The following is a 20,733-nucleotide window of genomic DNA, read 5'->3' as shown; positions in this document are numbered from 1 at the left end:
AGTAATGTCTGCTTCCAATTCAGGATGTTACATAACAACTCTGGATTTATATAATATTTTTGCCATTATTAACTGGAAGTTCTACCTTGGGCATTAACTCGGTAATCTCATAAATTGTGATGTCTGATACATAATTGTTTCACAGAGCATGAATTTCAACTGTCTTTCTTGTTGATGGTACAGATTTTCATCTAGTTGCCCAAACTAGAAACCTGGAGTCATATTGGAATCATTTCTGCTTCCTCACCTCCTGCATCTCACTGGGTCAGCACTTCCTCTGGGATCCTTCCTCTGTATCATTGCTTGCTTCTACCACCTCCTTTTGCGTCCTCACTTCCTCCTGTAACTCATATCCTCACCATCTGTTAACTCTGAAGCACCGCACGTATATAAAACCACACTTACTGATTCATGTGAGATTATCTTTAGTAATAATAGCAATATCTAACATTTATTGATCTCTTATTAATGGCAAGGTGTTGTTTTAAGTACTTTACATTTATTAACTTATTTCATCTTCACAACCTTCCTGTGAGATAGATCCTGTTTTCATCCCATTTAATAGATGTAGACAGATATAATAACTAACTTGTCTAGGGTTGTGGAGCTAAAATATGGCAGAGCCAGGTTTGTATTTCATCTCCTCCACTCAGCTAAGAGCTAGGATATAAACTGTTCCCAGCTCTGAGTTCAAGATCTAACACATAGTAGATGTTTATTGATTTAAAATGGGCTGCTAATATCACTGCCCAACTATTCATCTGATTTTTTTTTTGTTGTGGCAGCACCATGGATCAAACTTGGGACCTAGTGCTTGCCAGTCAGGCACTTATGCTGCTGAGCTACATCCCTGGCCCTTATTCTTTTGATTTTAGACTCACTCACTTCTATCAATACTAAGCACTAAAGAGAATGCTCTTTTTATTTTTTAATAGTTAATACATTACATGTTGTTATATTCAACTTACTCAGAATACAAGATATGCACATAAAAATTTTCCAAACAATATTAGCAGAAATCTTTCTTTTCAATGAACTAAAAGAAACTAGTAGTATAACTGTCTTGCATTTCTTTTCCCTTTTCCCTTCCTTCCTTTCCCCTTTCACCCACCATAGTTCCTCCTTCCTTTTGAAAATGTTTTTCCATTTCACAACGTCTGTTGTCCATTTTGGACCTTATTTATTCATTCAGTTTCTCATATCAGGGAGATGATACAATGCTTACACATGTCTGATTTATTTCACTTATATACCAACTCAAATTACATCCATTTACTTATAATTATCTCAAGTTTATCCTTCTTTATGGTTGTCATACTCCATTGTATTAAAAGACCATATCTTTTTTTATCCATTGCTTGGTTGATTGGCATTTGAATTGTTTCCAAGATTTAGCTATTACAAATTGTGGTGCTATAAGCATAGGTGCACACATGTCACTGTGTTATGATTTTTAAAATTCTTCCAGGAACATACTCAGAAAGACAATAGCTGGATTGAAAGGTACCTTAAATACTAGTTTTCTGAGGAATTGTCACACTGATTGCACCAGTATACACTCCCACCAACAGTTGGAGAAAGGTTCTTTTTCAAGGCAAGTCATGCGATCTCAAATCTTGGACTTCAAATTGTACTATAAAGCTACTGTGATAAAAATTATTATGATATTGGCAACAAGAAAAACAAAAACAAAAACAATAACCAGACCTGAGGCTCAGTGGAACAGATTGGAAAATACAGACACTACTCCAAACATACTCAATCACCTTATCTTTGACAAAGAAGCCAGCCACATTCACTGGAAGAATGATAGCTTCTTTAACAAATGGTGCTGGAAAAACTGACTCTCTACATGCCAAAGACTACAACTAGACCCATGTCTATCACCATGCACTAAACTAAAGTAAAAATGGATCAATGATCTATATATTAAAACAGAAACAATAATCTACTGGAAGACAAAATAGGTAGAAATCCTAAAGACATAAGTGTAGACAAAGACTTTATGAACAAAACCCAGATCAGATGGAAAATAATACAAAGAATCAACAAAAACTGGGATCTCATTTTATTAAAAAGCTTTTGCATAACAAAAGAGTGGAGTGATAAGATAACCTACAGAGTAAGAAAAAAGTTTAGCCAGTTGGTCCTCAGACAGAGAGCTCTATATCTAGAACATACAAAAAATTGAAAAAACTCAGATCACACAAATCCAAAGGCTCAGTCCAAAAATGGACAACTGAGATGTATGCACACACTTAACAGAGTAAAAAATACAAATGGCAAATAAATATTGGTTATTTATTAGATACAAATTAAAACAACACTGAGATTCCATCTCACTCCAGAAAAATTGGCTATTATCAAGATATCAACTAATAATTAATGCCTTTTTAAGGGCCAGCAAGATAGCTCAGTAGATTAAGAGCCTACTTAGGCAAATGTAGGGACTGGAGTTCAATCGCAGGCACCACATGTGGTGCCAGCTCTGCCCCTGCCCCCGCTCCTGACCCTGGCCGTGATCCTAGCGCTGAGGAGGCTGAAAACAGGAGGCTCACTAGGAGCCCATGTTGCATAGTGAGACTCTTTACGAAATACGCAAAAATAAATATATAAATAAATAAATTTCTAAAAAATGCCCTTTTTAATATACAGCTTTGGGGCTGATCAGATAGCTCAGTGGATTAAAGTGCTTGTTTAGGCAGACAAAGAGGTCAGGGTTCGATCCCCAGCCTGCTGTGTTGGCCCCGACCCCGGAGTGCATTGAGATGGTGATTGAGACAGGGTGCGGTGGCGTGCACCTGTAATTCCAGCACTCGGGAGGATGAAAAACAGGAGGATCACTATGAGTCCAATCTGTGTAGTGAGACCCTGTAGACCCTGTACTAAATACATTAATTTTTTAAAAATATACAATGTTGTCATAACATATCCCTGCTTAAAATTCTTTAGTAATTTCCATTGCCCATAAAGTAGAGCCCCAATTCCTTATGACAGCACAGGTGATTCCCAAGAAAGACAGTGGTCTGCAAATCTGAACTGGTGTAGAATTGCATGGCCTGATGTTACTAGCTGCTTTTCCTTGGGGGAATAATTAGCATTCTTTTTTTTTTTTTTTAAATGTATTTTAGTACGGGGTCTACAGGGTTTCACTAAACAGATCAGACTTGTAGTGATCCTCCTGTTTTTCAGCTTCCCAAGTGCTGGGATTACAGGTGCGCACCACCATGCTCAGTCTTAGTCGCTGTCTCAGCGTGCCCTGGGGTCAGGTCTGGCACCCCATGCCCAGTATCAAACCCTGGTTTCCCACACCTGCCGAAGTAGGTGCTTTAGTCTGCTGAGCTATCTGGCTGGCCCATAATTAGCATTCTTGATAGCAATTTCCTAATGGGCTAATGTTTTTAAGAATCCTTCTCCAGAAACTAACTCAACTGATTATTGGTCTCTTTTCCTTCCTTCTTCTTTCCTTCCTTCCTTTCTTTTTTTCCTTGCTTGCTTTTGGAGGTGCCATTTGCTATATAGTCCAAACCAACCTTGAACTCAGTGTGTGGCACTGGCTGCTTTCTCGTTCACAACACTCTTGCCCCAACCTCCTGAATTTTGGAATTATAGGCATATCCTATCACATCTAGCTCATCATTAGTCTTGAAACTGGTCTACGATATTTCACTAATAACTCAAAGAGGATATCATCTTTATTTTTATTTTTAATTTATTTTTATTTTTATTTTTGCAGAACCAGGGATTGAACTCAGGCCCTTGCGCTTGCCGGGGAAGTGCTTATTCCCCTGAGCCATCTCCCCAGCCCCTAGGATATCATCTTTAACTAGATATCCTTTTTGTAAAAAAAAAGAAAAAAGCCTGCAAATTCAATCTAACAATAATTATCTAGTCATTTCCCCCTATAAAATAGTATTGCCAAGAATGATTCTTTTACTTGGACTTTTGAGACAACCTCTTATTTTGAGACAAGTTTGGAATATAAATGATACATACTTATAATCATATGAATTTTTTTTTTTTTTTGTGGAACTGGGGATTGAACTCAGGTCCTTGCACTTTCCAGGGAAGCACTTATTCTACTGAGTCCTCTCCCTAGCCCCTTGAAAATTGTTTTAATGATGTATGTTGAAAGGTGAATAAATGGTCAAGTATGTGAAAGAATGCATACTGTAACTAGTTCTGAAATATTAAATATTTTAAAATTCTCTAAATATGAACTTTCATGAGAGCAAATAACACTTTGAGTTCTACCAAAAATATTTTTCTAGGTTTATGAGTACATTTATATAAATATTGGAACATGCATAGTAAAGTTTCAAAGAAGGCAAGAATAGGGTAACAAATCTATTTCTAACTTTCTGTATTCATTATTATATGAAGCCAAGTAAATACACCTGCTGGTAGAGCCCCTGAAGACACAAAATGATGTCTACTCACATCTGTGCCAACAGCTGGTCTCATTTTAAACTGTCTGCTTGGTGTTCACTGGAGTTTCATTTGCCTTTATTTCTACCTTCTTCTTGCTAATGCTGTTTACAATTCTAAATCACAGCATAATTTTTAAGAGTCCCATGCTTGTATTTATCATCTACATATGTGAAAATGAAATCTGGAAATTAATTCTGCTTTCTTTCTGAGTTTTACAGCTTTCTCATGCATTTAGAAAGGAGGCCTGTTCTGTTTTAATGTGGAAAAACAATTGATTCTTTTTCTTTTGTGTGCAGGGTCTCACTACACAGCCCAGACTCATAGTGATCCTCCTGTCTTCAGCCTCCCTAGTGCTGGGATTACAGGCCTGCACCACCATGCCTGGATTCCATTTCTGTCCCAGCACGCCTTGGGGGCCAGGGTTGTGCGGCATGTGGTGCCAGGGATCAAATGCTTGCCCCTGTGCTTGCCTAAGCAAGCACTTAGTCTGCTGAGCTATCTCTCCAGCCCTAATAATTGATTCTAAAATGCAAATGAAAGCTACTGTTATGCAGTTCATCCCAATTAAGTGACTTTCCTGCTTTTCTTCTTAACTAGACTTTGAATACCAATTGTAGGATATCAAACTCATGGTTTGGCCACATTTAATTATTATTTCATAGGTATTGTTCACAATTTCTATCTATAGAGAGTTAATTATCCACTTGTGGTGACCTGGTTTGTAAATTTTTCCTACATGTTATCTATCTTACATCTTTTGTTGAAGACTTCTAGTAAACTGTTGGTTATTTCTAGCATATTAGCAATTTCATAAGGGAGGGGAAACTTGGCATGAAAGCATTGGAAATGCAATCTTTTAGAATTTTACAGAGAAAAAATAAAATTTCAAAATAAGAGAGTAACAATTGTTAATCCATTTTGTATTGTTATCTCTAAATTAGTTACAGTACAAGTTATAGGCATTTAATTGTTCAAACAATATTAGCACTAATCTCTTTTCAATGAACTAAGAGAAATTAATAGTATAGGTATTTTGTGTATACACACACACACACACACACACACACACATTATGGTTTTCCTTTTCTTCTTTTTTCCTTCTCTCCAACCCAATTGCTTCCCCTTTTTAAGTTTTTTAAAAAAATATATTTTGTAAAGGGTCTACAGGGTCCCACTACACAGATCAGACTTTCAGTGGTCCACCTGTTTTCAGCCTCCCAAGCGCTGGGGTTATAGGCGCACACCACCATGCCCAGTGTCAACACTCTGTCAGTGTGCCCCGGGGGTGGGGCTGGCACGGCATGCTGGGGATACAGCCTTGGTCCCTGTGCTCTACCTAAGCAGGTACTTTAGTCCTCTGAGCTATCTGGCCAGCCTTCTCCCTCTTTTTGAAGTTTCTTCCCATTTTACAATATCTGTTGTACATTTTGGATCTTATTTGCTCTTTCAGCTTCTCACACTAGGGAGACAACATGATGTTTGCACATGTGCATCTGCCTTAGAAATGCAATTCCTGTTTGAGTTTCTTATTCTGAGGGAGAGGATATAGTAGCAGGAGTAATGTGGGGGTAAGGGATCTTGTAGGAGTTATATGATACTATAAAACCAAAGTCATACTCCACTTGATAGATACTTAATAAATAGTTAAGTTAAAATACTTTTTATTGCTATTTCTATCACCTATTATCTCATGATAGCAGATCGACTGTGTTTCAAATAAGCTGCATGAGAGTCCTGGATTACGGGTACATACGACATGGCCTTGGATATCCGTTGCCCCATTTCCACTGGCCTACCTCCCTGGGATGCCCAAGGCACTCATGGCATCTCAGGTTGCTAAGTCCCATCCTTGATGTTGGTCTCCTCAAAGCTGAACTATTTTGTTTGTGATAAGATTGTTACCCTGGCAACTACTGTAATGACAAATCAATTTTAAAACATATGTGGGGCCGCTAAGATAACTCAGCATTCTAAAGTGCCTGCTTAGCGGAAGGGCTTGAGTTTAATCCCTGGTTCCACAAAAAAAAAAAAAAAAAAAAAAAAAAAAAAAGTGCCTGCTTAGGCAAGCTTAGGCAGGTGCAGAGGAATGCAGTTCCGCCCCCAGCACCAAGTGCGGCACCAGCCCTGCCCTCAGGGTAGGCTCAGCTGACAAAAAACAAACAAACAAAAAACCACATATGTACTAATTTGTTGATGTGGTTTTCACAACATCTACATTTTACTGCCTTTATAAAGATTTTTTAAGCCCAAAGGAATGGATCTAACGGTAGGTATCTTAACTAACGTCTGTGCCTCTTCAGGGCTACTAGAATTATAGCTTCTGGACAGACGCTGGATTTCTGTATTAGGCAGGGGAGCCAGTGGGTAATCCTGATGGATTTGTCGGCACCATCATTGCTCTAACGTGCATTTCCCTCTCCAAAGCCTGGAGCAGCACACATCTTCCTGTGAGGTCAAAGACCTACTGAGTTGACAATAATAGTGATTAACATTTCTGCCAGGAAAAGGAATAAGCTGCTCGCCTACTGGAATGCATTAACATTTTCACATTTTCAGGAAATGCAACAAACACTGAAACATGTGGCTTGCTAAGTAAGTTGTAACATCAGAAGACAGTTTCATTTTTCTTTTAGAACATGAACAATTAACCATCTCATTAGCATATCTCATTAGTGATATTTGCAGTAAATGTATCATAACTACTTTATAACATAGTTTATAATGAAAATTCTAGTATATCAGTGATAGAATTTATCCCCTGACACATAATTTCCAAGAGAAACAGCCTGGTTTAATTTAATTAGTGAATAATAAGATTAGCCTTGTATACCCCAAATCATGCACAGATCAATTACACAAATATTAACTTAATAACTACTATTTGTAAAACACTGGACTAAGTGCCAGAAATCCCTGACATTTGTATAATCCCCTGGCATAATATTATATTAACTCTTTACATTCACTGTACTTAGCCATCATCTTCATTTTACAGTTGGGCAACTGAGGCTGGGAGGGATAAGTGGTTTGGTAGTAAAGGCTACCAGTCTAACATGTGTTAAGAGTCAATTTAGTGATTTGCTTCCAGTGAATAAAATACTTTGGGAGTAATGCCTAGTGGTAATTTCTATTGCAGGTAATAAAAAGGATAACTACTACCAGTCTCTTTCTCATATTCTCTCAGACTCTTCCCCCATTTCTAACTCTCATTTGTCTCTCCAATCACTCTTCTTAGAATAACAATCTGGCATGATATGAGGCCACTCAAGCAGCTCTGTACAGAGGCCCACTTGGTGAGGAACTGAGACCTTCCACAAAAACCCAGCATCCATATGTTCATCATGAGTAGATTACACCACAGAAACAAATCCTTTAATCTCAACCAAGCCTTTAGGTGATGGCAGTCCTGACTGATCCTTGTCTGCTGCATTTGGCCTTGAACAAGTGAAATTGCTTTTAAATTCTTGACACTCAAAGAGCATGAGACCATATTGTTTTAAGTCACTAAGCTTTGGGGTACCTCTCAATAATAGATTACTAATAGATCTAGCCAATATTATGACATAACCATAATGAGTAAATGAATGATTAAAGTATTTTCTGTGTTCATATGACACAGGGAGACTAGTGACATATAACTAGTATTCACTGCATTGGTCTTTAAAAATCTGTAGAGATAGAATAAAAGCAAAAAATTTTACAGGGAGAAGAAAACTAAGAGCTTTTGTAGCTTAAGTCTTTCTTGATCAAGTGATTTAGACATAGAAGGTACTCAAAAATAGTTTTGGTATAAACACACACACACACACACACACACACACACACACATATTCAGTCCTATGGTATTGTTTAAATTTATGATTCACCAAAATAGCACTTATAGTTAAACAAAGTATCATCAGAAGCAGTCCTGTGCCAACTTTCTCAATTCTTGTTCCCCTTAAATATCTATGCTTACATTTTAATTTTATATTTTCTGATAATTACCTTCTAGTTCCAAGATGTCAAGTTTATGCTTTCATGTCTTGATTTATTAGCCTGAGAAAGTATTTACAATGTAGTCATGGGAAATTTCTTTCTTACCCCAACCTTTTTTTCTTTTTCTGTATTTGTAGGGAAAGGTCTACAGGTGTTCAGGGTTTCACTACTAGACTGGACTCGCAATGATCCTCCTGTTTTCAGTCTCCCAAGTGCTGGGATTACAGGCATATGCCACCACGCCCACTCTCAATTGCTTTCTCAGCATGCCCCAGGGATGGGGCTGGCAAGGCAGGCCCAGGGATCAAACCCCCTGGCTCCTGCACCTGCTTGCAGGTGCTTTAATCTGCTGAGCTATTTGGCCAGCCCTTATCCCGACCTTTTTTAACTTCCCAATACAACTACAATTTTTCAGTTAAATCAATACTTGTATTTATATTTTTATGAATGTAAATATTATTCAATGCTGAGTCAAAAAATGCACAATGATTATCTGCTCCAATCAGATTGTTTTCTTGGACTTGTTTTTATTTTATTGTCTTAGTTTTTAATGTATGTACTGTTTGTTTCTAAAGCATTAAGAGATTTATCTAATGTCTGGCAATAAGTGTTGCCAACTCTCAAGCTCACCAGATAATCCATAAGTTTAATATTTTTCTTTTCTTGGCACCTCTGTCCGCAGAAATCTACTCTCTCACTCTGATCTAGGCTGGTTACACTGTAGCCTAGACTGGTTGCATTGTAGCCCAGATGTCCTGATAGGACTCTCTTTAGTCATTTTGATTTTGTAATTATTCTTGAAAGAGAATTTGCTAGTGTGAATATAACTAAACTGCAGAAGCATTAATATTTTAAAGAGAATTCTAAATTATTAGCATATATGGCTTCTATGTCCTAGATTCGCCAGCCTGTGAGGTCACATAAAATGAAGTTACAATTACTTTTGATGGCCAAAGTATAGTAGTTCATGCCTTTATAATTTCAATGTATGCAGTCAATTCCATTAACTTTGCAAAGTGCCCTCTAAGTTTTCTAGAAGGTCTAATAGAGGAATACACATGTACTTACCCATTCATCTATCTACCTGTTGCCACAAGGCACTTGCCGTGTTCTTCTGCTTCAGCTCCCTGGACAATGTATATTGTATTAGGTACTTGTTTGAAAATGTTGATGATATTCTTCTGTGCTGATGTATTATGCAGGGTAGGCTTTGTATGGGCCAAGGGTGTTTTCTTTTGATGTTTCCCTTTCCAAGTATACCAGGAGGTACTAGTCTCAATGGGGGGGTAATCTGAAAGACTTTTTTCCAATTCTCTATTACTTTCCTTCCATGGTTAAAGTCCAAAGCCCTTAAAGACCCTTTTAACTTATCTTCTTCATACTTTTGATTTACATACTCCCCCATCACCTTACATTCACACCCAAAATAATTCTTAGTCATGACTGGCTGCTAACCACCATCTCTATTGGGATAGCACAGAAGCTATACGATGTAGAGATACAGCTCAACCACATTTACTAATATCATTTATCTGAGGTTTTGCTTTCCATAGTTTAAGGTTTTTCTTTTTTGGTTTGTAGCAGTCCAGAAATATTAAATGGAAAGTGTCAGAAATAAACGCTGCATAACTTTTTTTTTTTTTTTTTTTTTTTTTGCAGAACCGGGGATTGAACTCAGACACTTGGGCTTGCCAGGCAAGCACTTATTCTACTGAGCCATGTCCCCGGCCTGCATAACTTTTAAGTTGTATACCATTCTGAGTAGTGTAAAATCTTGCACTGTCCTCCTTTGTGCAACCTGAAATGAAACATCCTTTATCCAGCATATACACATTGTGTATACAGACAGTTGGTTCCCATTAGTCACTTAGCAGCTACCTTGGTTATCAAACTGACTGGCACAATATCTCAGTGCTTCGCTATAAGGTTTCATAATGTCAGTGGTGTTATGCATCCACTAAGGATCTTTGAGTATGTAGCTATCAGTCATCCTGCCTATCACTGGAACAAAATACCTGGTACTCTCAACTTAAAGAAGGAGAGATTTATTTTTGGCTCACAGTTTCAGGGGTTTCAGTCCTTGGTCAGCTGACTCCAAGGCAGGAACATCATGCCAGAGGGTCATGGCGGAGCAAAGTTACTCACTTCATGGCAGCCAGGAAGCAGAGCACAGGGGAAGAGTGCCAGTGAGAAATGTGCCCTCTAAATGGGCCCTACCTCCTAGCAGCACTTTTAGCTATGGAACTGGTGGATTAATCCACGGATGAATATGGTACTCCATAATCCAACCACATTGCCAAGTATCTCTCACTTCAGTTGAGTTAACAACTAAGCTTAACTGCAACAGTTGAATGGGACTATTATAATTTATTACCAAACTAAAAGTTTAAGTTAACATTTATATATTAGCTATTTTCTCAAATAAGAGAAATGGCATTAAAGTGAGATGAAATATCCATTCTGGAGATAGAATACTATTTGTTACTTATGAATGATGGGCCTTTTAATTCATTAAACAAAGTTTTAGAAAACTTTACAATCTAATCTCAATCCAAGTACCATACTGAAAATTTTTAAATATGTCCATATATTTTTGGAAAATACCAAAGATTTTTTTTTGCCTGGGAAAAATTTAGAAACCTTATGTAGATATTTATAAGCACAAATCTTGAGCTTACACATATATACATGCATACACTGAAATATGGCTGAAACACAGAACTGGAATATGGTTAGTCTTCTGTATCCTCAGGTTCACATTCTTGGGCTCAAGCAATATTGGGTCAAAATGTTTGGAAAAAGATTGCTTCTGTATTGAACATGTAGAGACTGCTTTCCCTATTCCATTGTCATTATTCCCTAAATAATGTAGTATAACAACTATATACATAGCATTTATATTGTGTTATACATATTTTAATTTTTAATTTTTAGGGCCAGTCAAATATCTCAGCAGATTAAAGCGCCTGCAAGCAGGTGTAGGGGCTGAGGGTTCGATCCCCAGGCATGCCGTGCTGGTCCCACCCCTGGGGCTTGCTGAGACAGCAATTGAGACTGGGGCGTGGTGGCACATGACTGTAATCCCAACTCTTGGGAGGCTGTAAATAGGCGGATCACTATGAGTCTGATCTAGTAGTGAGACCCTGAACACCCTGTAGACCCTTCCCTAAAAAAATTAAAAAAAATTAATTTTCAACTTTTTTTAGCCAGCTCTGTAGTTCAGGCTGACTTTGAGCTCACTTTGTAGCCCAGGCTGGTCTTGAACCTGCAAAGATCCTCCTACCTCAGCCTTCCTAGTGCTGGGATTACAGGTGTGCACATGCCTGGCCATAAGAGTCTTTTAGAGATGATGATGATGATGATGATGATGATGATTATCTATCTATCTATCTATCTATCTATCTATCTATCTATCTATAGTGCCATTTAATATAAGGACTTGAGCACCTGAGAGATTTAGTTTCCATGGGGGTCCTAGAGTCAATTCCCATTGAAGAACAAATTATAGTATTTCAGACTTTTACTAATTCACATTAGTCTTCCCTAAAGAAATGTTTAACATGCTAAGCAACTGGGCATTAATCTAGCATATTTCCTTTTCTTTCTTTCTTTCTTTTTTTTTTTTTTTTTTTTTTCTCCAAATGCCTTCAGGGCAGGTTTGGCTGGCTTGAGTTTTGGGGATCGAACCACAGCAACCTGAGCCTGACTGCTTTATTGAAGCAGCCTAATCTAGCATATTTCTCCTGATATGTCATCCAAAAATGAGGCCTAGCTTACCTTTCCTATGACATCCATTAACAACTTAAGAGCTCGAGGATCATGAACCAAAGAGTCTGTGTAAAATGAGCCTAGGTATTTCTTTGGGTCAGTTGGATTGTCCTGGGCACATAGATCTGGGCGCATGTTGAATCCATGTGAGATTCTTCCCACTGTGAAAGGGAAAGCACCACCTGCAAGTAGAATGTGTAAGTCAGGAGTGTGGGTTAAAAAGGATTCCTTCCCATCTTGGTGTTTTATGTAGAGAGAAGTTACCATAGCCCAACTGATGAACAGTATTTAAAAGGATGTGGTGGATCCAAATCATGGGAGGTGATACAAAAGAAATGATGACTCATCTAGAAAGTCAGACATGAGGCATTTATCCTCAAGAGAGAAGACAAGCATGCAAAGATACAAGGCTAGTGTTTTCAAGTGTAGTGTATTTATCATAGTGAAATGTCAAGACAGTGTCATCATTTGAGTGATATCTAAGTCATGACAGCATTTCCATAAAATGAAATGCTGTGTACAATGTCATGAAGAAATGATACAGTTCTGTATTTATTGCCATGGAATGATATCTTCACTATGTGTTGGGAAGGAAAAGCAGGTTAGAGAATAATATGTATAGTTTGATATTATGTATGTGTAAGTGTATATGTTCAAAAGTCACAATCTGTACCTACAGGGACCAGGCAAGTAATACAGAGAAATGGATTAGGCCTTTGTAAACAATGGAGAATAGTAGAGACCAGGCAGCTCTTAGTCTTATTAGAGATATTAGAATAAAAAACAAATGCAATTAAGCAAAAACTAAACTTGCCTCTAAAAATAGAGTTTGGCCCCAAATATCATATGACTAGAATTATGACTCAAAAGATATTATAGACTTAATTGTATTCTTCCAGAGTTCCTCTGTTGACATTCTAACCTCTAATATGACTGTATTCAGAGACAGTGCCTTATAGAAGAAATGAAAATTACTTGAGTGTGGAAGGCAGGGCCCTAATCCAAAAGTACAAATGTCCTTATAAAAAGAAGAAACATCTGTTCTCTCCTTTTTCATTTCTCTGTTCTACATTTCACTCTCTGGCCTTGTATGCACAGAGGAAGGGGCATCTGTGAGCTAGGAAGAAAGCTCTAATTGAAAAGCAGCCCTGCCAAAACCTTGATCTTGGACTTCTTTAGTCTCCAAAACTATGAGAAAATAAATATCTGTTGTTTAAACTGCCTAGTCTGTGTATTTTGTTATAGCAGACCAGGCTGATTAATACAAGTAGGATCTTACCTCCATGTGCAAAACATACTTTCAGTTTGGGAAACTTCTCAAACACCCCACCCATGATCATTGAGCAAACAGCCATGGTGGTCTCTGAAGGCATTCCTGAAAGAGGAAATAGATAAAAAGTTCAAGTTTGTGTTCTTCACCAAGAAGAAGCTCAGTGACATCAATGGCCAGGGAATAACAGGTAATATCAGGGGAATTGCCAATGCTAATAATTGTTGTGTTCCTGATTCCCCAGCATGATTTGGCTGTTCACAGGCCATTACTAGGTGAAGAGAGTCATTGGGATTCTTCCTATTCACCATTTGCATAGAAAATGTTGTAGTGGCTAGAATATCTTTTGTCTTGATTCTCCTGACTTCAGTTTGGGATGCAGTGGGGCAGGCAAGGTATAAGGAGTCTGGGCTGAATGCTAGCTGTTGCAATTCTCTGCCTCCTAGCCTGTGATGTTATTTAATGTAAGATGAATAAGATGAATACAATGTTGCCTATCTTGTAAGGCTTTTGTGGGGTTTGGCAAGTAATGATATTACTAAAGTTCTTGAGAAGCTCATGTTGGAGATATTTAACAAATATTGGTTGTCCTCTGTGTTTCAATTTCCTCATCTATAAAATGACCATCATAATAGGTCCTCCCAGTGGGTTGTTTTGAGCACTTAGCAGACAGCACCGGAGAGTTATTGCTCATTAAATATTAACTATTATTATTCCTGCCAAATCATTGCTGCCTCTCATGGTTAGTGGATTAGGGTGAATCATTTGAAGTGCTCTGTACTCCAAAGAGATGCAGCTGGTCCATGTTGGATGCCTTCATGCCCAAGGTGCCAGTCTACGTTGCATTGACACAAGACTGATTGTCAGGCTGTGGCTGAGAGATCTCTGACTGTTGCGCAGATACATCTTGCACCTTATGGGGCCCCCTATCTTTTGGCTATTGATTAGGTGTCCACTAGGCATTCACTTCGTCTGTCAGTGCTCCACAAGGAGAGATGCCCTATCTTTCCAGATTCCTGAGAATTCTGGAAGCTGGATGGATTCATATCCATCGATTAGTGCTTTTGGAGCAGAGCTCCCTGATAGCAGGGGGATGGACAACACCACTTCCTCTTGGACTTGTGATTTTGCTTCACATTAATTACTTGAAACATAACCCCACAAACCATTCTCCATACAAGAGCCAAAATTATATTCACAATGGATTGCGATCCTTCCTCCAATCCACCAACAATCACCTTTACATTCACAACAGCATTTTGAAATTGACCTATTTGTTTATAATTCATGTATTTGATTATCATCCCTTTTCTCTGACTGAAATGTAGCATTATGGGGGTAGAAATTTTGTTCATATCTATATATAGGGCTTAGCATAGTGGAAAGATCTATTAACTAAAGAAAATGATAAAATGATATGATTGTATGAAAATACTCAGGTTTTCATGTCAAAAGTTGTAATTTGTAAAGAAGCTTATGAAATTTGTCAAGGTTTTTTGAATCAGGATAAGATATTTTGGAATCTGGACAGTATCATGTTTTTAAGCAACAATTAGTAGGAAAAAGTTAGTGGGGGATGGGTGGGAACCGGCTATGTTAAATACTTTGGTTTCCGCTAGTGATCATAGGACCATGTAAAATACCATAGCATAAAGAAACCATTGGAGAAATCCAGAACAGGTCTCTCATTTACAGATGAGGAGATGGAGCCCACAGAGGTGAAGGAATTTGCTACAGACTATACCATCAGATAGAGACTAAACTGGCACTGACATTCTAACTTTGGCTTCCAATATATTGCTTCATTTTGTTCTTCGTTTTAGGTGTTTGCCACTTGTAATTACTAATTAGGCTAGAGAGTGAATGAAAGGATGATGGCCCCCTAAAAGGTCCAATACTTCACTCAGGGATCCACTTTTTATTGGATTATTAGATGAGCTGTACTTTCTAGCATTGTCCTCCATGTTTTTTTTTCTGAATAGGCTGATCATGAGGGTTTGGATAGGGTAAATGGGCTTTCTCCTTTTTCCTTTACTGTCACCCTCATGTGGAACCATCATTAATAGTGTAGGAGGCAAAGGACAGAAGAGAGGAACAAATAATAGTAGCATTGAAAGCCTCAACTTTAGGCTTCAAACTACTTAGATGGGAGAAGTTGTCCTTCTACTTGTAATTCAAGTGTTCTCATTTATGACAGCTTATCTGTAAGTCTTTTTGGAAGATTGTGTAGCAAAGTGTCTTTGGAGTCAGGCAGATCTATGTGAATTCCAGTTTGTCTTATAAACTGTGTAACTTGGACAACTTACTTAGCTACTTCATGACTCAGCCTTTCCATCTATAGAAAGTCATTATAATGTCAACCTTGTCAATTAATACATGATTTACTTATCTTACAATTTACTTATAATCATATTGGACACCATTAAAGTGAAGCAAGATAATATAAATGATGATCTAAACAAGAGTTCCATATGTGATAGTTGCTATTACTCTCAGTCCTGTTAATTTTACTTTCTTGATTTGATATAATAGGGTTCCACAGGTGATTGGAAACCCCAAGAATTAGTCCTCTGTCCCAGACCTCAAGCTAACACAAACCTACAAGCCACGGGAGCCAGTATTTGGCCATTCGTCCGTCCATCTGCATGTCCCAGGGATGCACGAACAGGGAGCAGTTCAGCCTTTCTGCCACCTTCAAAGAAGCAACAAGAGAAAAAAGTTATCTGGATGAACCAACAAATACAAGGTATTCTTTTTGGGAAACTGCTTTTTTCCTAATTCTGTATTGATTTGAATAAATAAAATACTTTTGAAGTTTTTTTTATCTATGTAAAAGAGTCATTAAACTGCTGCTTCTTGGAAAATTACAAAGGAAATTTAGAATTAAGAAAAGGGATTGGTGGATTTACCATTGAGGTTGATCAACTTAGTATGTTATTTGGTAAAACAAGTCATAGGAGGCACTCATCACTCAATTGTTTTAGCTGAGGAGAAAATGCTCAAGGACTAATTCTTAACTTTAAATGCAGAGGAACTCTTCCCTGCTGGGTCCTATTTGGTCTGCTCTTTGGGAGAGATGATTAAGATGAAATCCTTGGAGTCATGGCAAGAGTGCTCCTTTTTTCCCCTCTGCTTGGAAATATGAGGTTGTAGGAAGTGAGCAAATGATGGTCTGGGTGCCAGGATCTTAGGGCTGAGTTGGGGCAGGCTGGCCTGATTCAAGCCATTGAGTCACTCACAGCCCAAAGTTGGTGAGAATTTTCTGGGACCTATAGGCAGACTCCATGTGTCCCTGAACAGTCTGCCATAAATAAGATGACTTAGGAGAGGAACAACCACTCAGCACCCAAGCCAAGGCAAGAACTAAGAGGAGTGCATGGGCAAATGTGTTCCAAGCATCTTCTAAGAAATGGAAATATCATCTTGACAGAATGACCTTTATTCACAAAGATGTTTGTTAATGTAAGTCCCTTTAACAAGTATTGAATATTAGTGCTTGCTAAGGTTTAAAAATAGACTTTCCTTAGTACATTTCCATTCCAAATGTAGGGGTGCTGAAGTGGCTCTCATCCTATCTTCTTTCATAAATATTTGGGTTAACAAGGCTGATGCATTATGACTTGTGTACATATGAATTCTTAAAATATAAAAACAAATTTGGACAACAGGAGACTCTGGGAATGGTAGGCAAAAGATAATTGAAGAAGACTTCTAACTCAATTGGTTCTGGGAGCAAAGAGATATAAGCCTTTAGAAAGAAGGGAGGCTAATTGATTTTTGATAATGGATGCAAGGTTTCAAAGAAAATATTATCTTCTTGGGATGGTTTGGATTTTGCAAAGGCATATGATTGTGGCATCTTATTAGGATTTGATCCTCATTAAGATAAAACTTTATTCTATGTATTTATAATGTTTCATTTCTACTCAAATTAATAACTTAAAAATCTCCTATATATGAGACATTATGAAGAACACAAAACCACTTATCTCAAAATCATAATGTTCACTGAGAACTTAGTATGAACCAAAGCTGTTTTAGGATTTTATAATTATTGAGTCTAGGTTCATAGTTTAGTTGTAGAACACTTGTTTACCATATGCAAGGACCTAGATTCTATCCCCAGTCCAACAAAAAACTTACAATTATTAATTACTTCAATTCATAATCAGATGAATGTTTCTATTTCTATCATTTTACAGAAAAGGACTGAAGCAGATAAAACCTAAGTAATTTATTCAGGTATTTTGACTGATTAATGGTAGAGCCAGGCGGTCTGGTGATACCCTTTCATTTGCCTCTTGTTGATAATAAAGTGATTTTCGAACCTGAAAATGGACCTGCATATATATAATTAGATTCACTGTGTATTAAGAGAGGACTAGGAGAAAAGGGAGACACAGATACTCTGGACCACGAGACTTACCCTGAAATAACAAAGTGAGCTTGGCTTTCACAGTTTTCTCTTGCTTGTTTGAACATGTTACTGACGCAAGTTAAGGCGTAGTTAGGCACGCAAGCTTTGCTGACCAAACAAATATGCTATTAACTCTGGGACATTACAAGTCAACAGGGGTCAGGATATGCTCTGGAATCCTTCAGAGACTGGCAGTCCCCCAATGATATAATTAGAATGGTTGGTGGGTAAATCTTGTTGTGTAAATGAGAATAACTGTGTTGACCCCAATTGTCTGCTATTGCTGTCTAAGACCCTTAGTAATTCATAAATTTAATTCCAATAAATAATAAAATGACTTATAGCTGAAGTCTTGCTAGTACTGTGCTACAACAACTTGAATACTCAAATAAATAAATCCTTTTTCAAATCTCATGAAAGTTTACACAAAATATTCATGGTGTCAGCTAAGCTGCTGCAGCCAATAAACTTCAGGAACATTAAGTCTGTCAGGTCATTAGGAGACAATTTACCAGGCAATCCCCAGGTGGTGGGCCATCAGCATAGATACAAACATGGAAGAATTTTTGCATATAATCAGAACTTAATAAATATTAAGTGAATAACTGGCAGTAAGTATAGTTCCTGGTGAGTCTACAAGCATCTATTTAATTCATTATTAGGGATTTTGAATTACAATGAAAATAATAAAAAACAATATTTTATCATTATAATTCTAGGAAGGAAGGAAGGAATTTAAAGATGCTATTGAGTAAATAACCTTCACACTGATTTCCACAGTGGTTGTACCAGTCTGCACTCCCACCGACAGTGCAGAAGGCCCCTCCAGCATTTGCTATTGGCTGACTTCTTGATGTTAGCCATTCCTTCTGGGGTGAGATGGAATCTCAGTGTTGTTTTAATTTGCATTTCTCAGGTGACTGATGATGTCTACTCATCGTCTTGTTTCATCATATGTTATCATTTTCATTGCATTATTTTTCAATATATATTTTTATTACATATTTGCAAAATATGTGGCTTTAAACATTTGTTGATTGAAAATTGGTTAAATAAATCATGACATATCCATATATTGTATTCTTCTGTAGTTATTTAAAATCATTGATTAAGTCAAGCATGGTGGTGTATGCCTCTAATCCCACCCTGGGCTACATAGTGAGTTCAAAGCCAGCCTAAAGTATACAGTGAGATCCTTTCTCAAATAAAATCACACATTAAGATAATTTTAATTTAGTTTGGAAATCACATATGTAGCAATTTCAATTTTGGTGAATATAGATAAATGCAAATTTTACAAATGAAATGTATAAAACAGTGGTTATATTTGAGTGGCATAATTAAGGGTGATTTTTGCATTCCTCTATACTTTTCTGTTGTTTTCAAAATTTCTTTAAAATTTATATTTAAAAAAATTTTAAAATACTTTTCCAAAGTTATTTTTTTTTCATGTCATTAACATAGTTTTTATGCACAATGGGTGTCATCTGGCTGATATTTAGGTTTTCAAAGAAGAGCAAGGGTGATAGAAAGAAGAGATTTCATCATGGAGTTAACTCAGAGCTGCCTACGAAGCATTTGTATTGCCCTTCTTCTGTAGAATGGCTCACTCATTTTTTTGAAGGAGTTTTGGTTTCTGTACCTTCTACCTATATCTAACTTCATTGGCATCTCTGACTCCCCACTCTGCAGTGGGTGGTGCCTTCATCTTCTCCCCACCCACCCAAAGCAGTGCTCAACCCCAGATAGGCTTTCTGCGACTGTGCCCTGGCTGAATGACAGCCATATACTCACTTCATAGAACTGGAAGAGTTCTTGCTCATTCAGGTCCCATGTGTTGACATGGGAGCCAATCTGGACCCCCGGAAAGCCTAACTCCTTTACACAGCGCTCCATCTCCTTGATGGCCAGCTTGGGAGCTTGCATAGGTAATGTCCCCAGACCCACAAACCTCCGGGGATGGCTCGCAACTGTGGCAGCTAGGTCGTTGTTTAAAAACTGGCACAATTCCAAAGTATCCTGAGGTTTGGCCTGGTGGAAAAAAAGAAGGGTCAAAACATACTTCTTAGAAAAAGCCGTACTCTATTTTTAAAGAATATCAAGCACAAGTAAGCCAAGTACTGAAGTGTGGGAAGCCATTAACTGGTATCTATTTTATAATAGTGTCAGCCATTTTCTTAAGTTTCTATTCCCCTGCTGAGTTAAGTTTTTGGGCCTTCCCACCTTGCCCATTCCCCCTGAATCACCTGCTATGCCCTGGAGGTGGGACTTCCTGTCATAGCCCAGTTGCCTAGTTACTCACACCTTTTACCCGCCTATGTCATTTCCCTATGCCTCCACTATATATCCCCAGCACCTCCCCTGAATAAACGAGACTTGATCAGAATCCTATCTTGTCTCCATTTCTCACATCTCCTGTCCTTTGTCCCCTCTCCTCCCCGCTCCTCCCCCAGGTGACCTTCATTGACTAACCCGTGGCTCGGGACACTGAAGTAGATATATACACTGCATGTTTTTATACGTGGCACTTTTATATATTGTATTGGGTTATTGTTCCAGATTAGACTGTTCAATGCTATGTTTGAGGCTGGGTTGTCGTTTTTATAACTATTTTGGTGTTTTTCACCATTATTTATTTTTTTATTTTAAATTTTTTTTAAAAAATTTTATTTATTTGTGTGTGTGTGTGTGTGTGTGTGTGTGTGGCCAGCTCAGCCCACCAGGGGGCGGGGCGGGCTGGCATGTGGTGCTGGGGGATTGAACCGTGGTCCCTGTGCTTTGTTAAGCTTGTTCTAAGTAGGTGCTTTAGACCACTGAGCCATCTCACCAGCCCTTCACCATTATTTATTACTTTTGATGTATGGAATGA

The 20,733-nt window shown here is 37.9% G+C and overlaps 1 protein-coding gene across 5 annotated transcripts in view; it reads right to left on the bottom strand.

Annotated features, from left to right (window-relative positions):
• The window catches only part of Acmsd (aminocarboxymuconate semialdehyde decarboxylase), an 82,759-nt gene that overhangs the window by 42,273 nt on the left and 19,753 nt on the right, over positions 1-20,733 (bottom strand). For 3 of the 5 annotated variants that reach the window (XM_023709771.1, XM_023709772.1, XM_004626375.2), the window contains 4 exons: positions 19,659-19,895; positions 16,046-16,139; positions 13,457-13,552; positions 12,187-12,359 (listed from right to left, as the gene is read on the bottom strand). In XM_023709771.1, the coding sequence (XP_023565539.1) occupies positions 12,187-12,359; positions 13,457-13,552; positions 16,046-16,139; positions 19,659-19,895 (600 nt within the window). Of the gene's footprint in view, positions 1-6,760; positions 6,893-10,503; positions 10,554-12,186; positions 12,360-13,456; positions 13,553-16,045; positions 16,140-19,658; positions 19,896-20,733 lie in introns of those variants that run through there. The other 2 variants (XM_023709770.1, XM_023709773.1) reach the window with 2 other exon arrangements.

Source organism: Octodon degus, unplaced genomic scaffold (assembly GCF_000260255.1).
Source record: "Octodon degus isolate 3935 unplaced genomic scaffold, OctDeg1.0 scaffold00014, whole genome shotgun sequence".
Taxonomy (NCBI): domain Eukaryota; kingdom Metazoa; phylum Chordata; class Mammalia; order Rodentia; family Octodontidae; genus Octodon; species Octodon degus.
The sequence above is the reverse complement of the archived record's forward strand: the minus strand, read 5'-3'. Positions and strand labels throughout refer to the sequence as shown.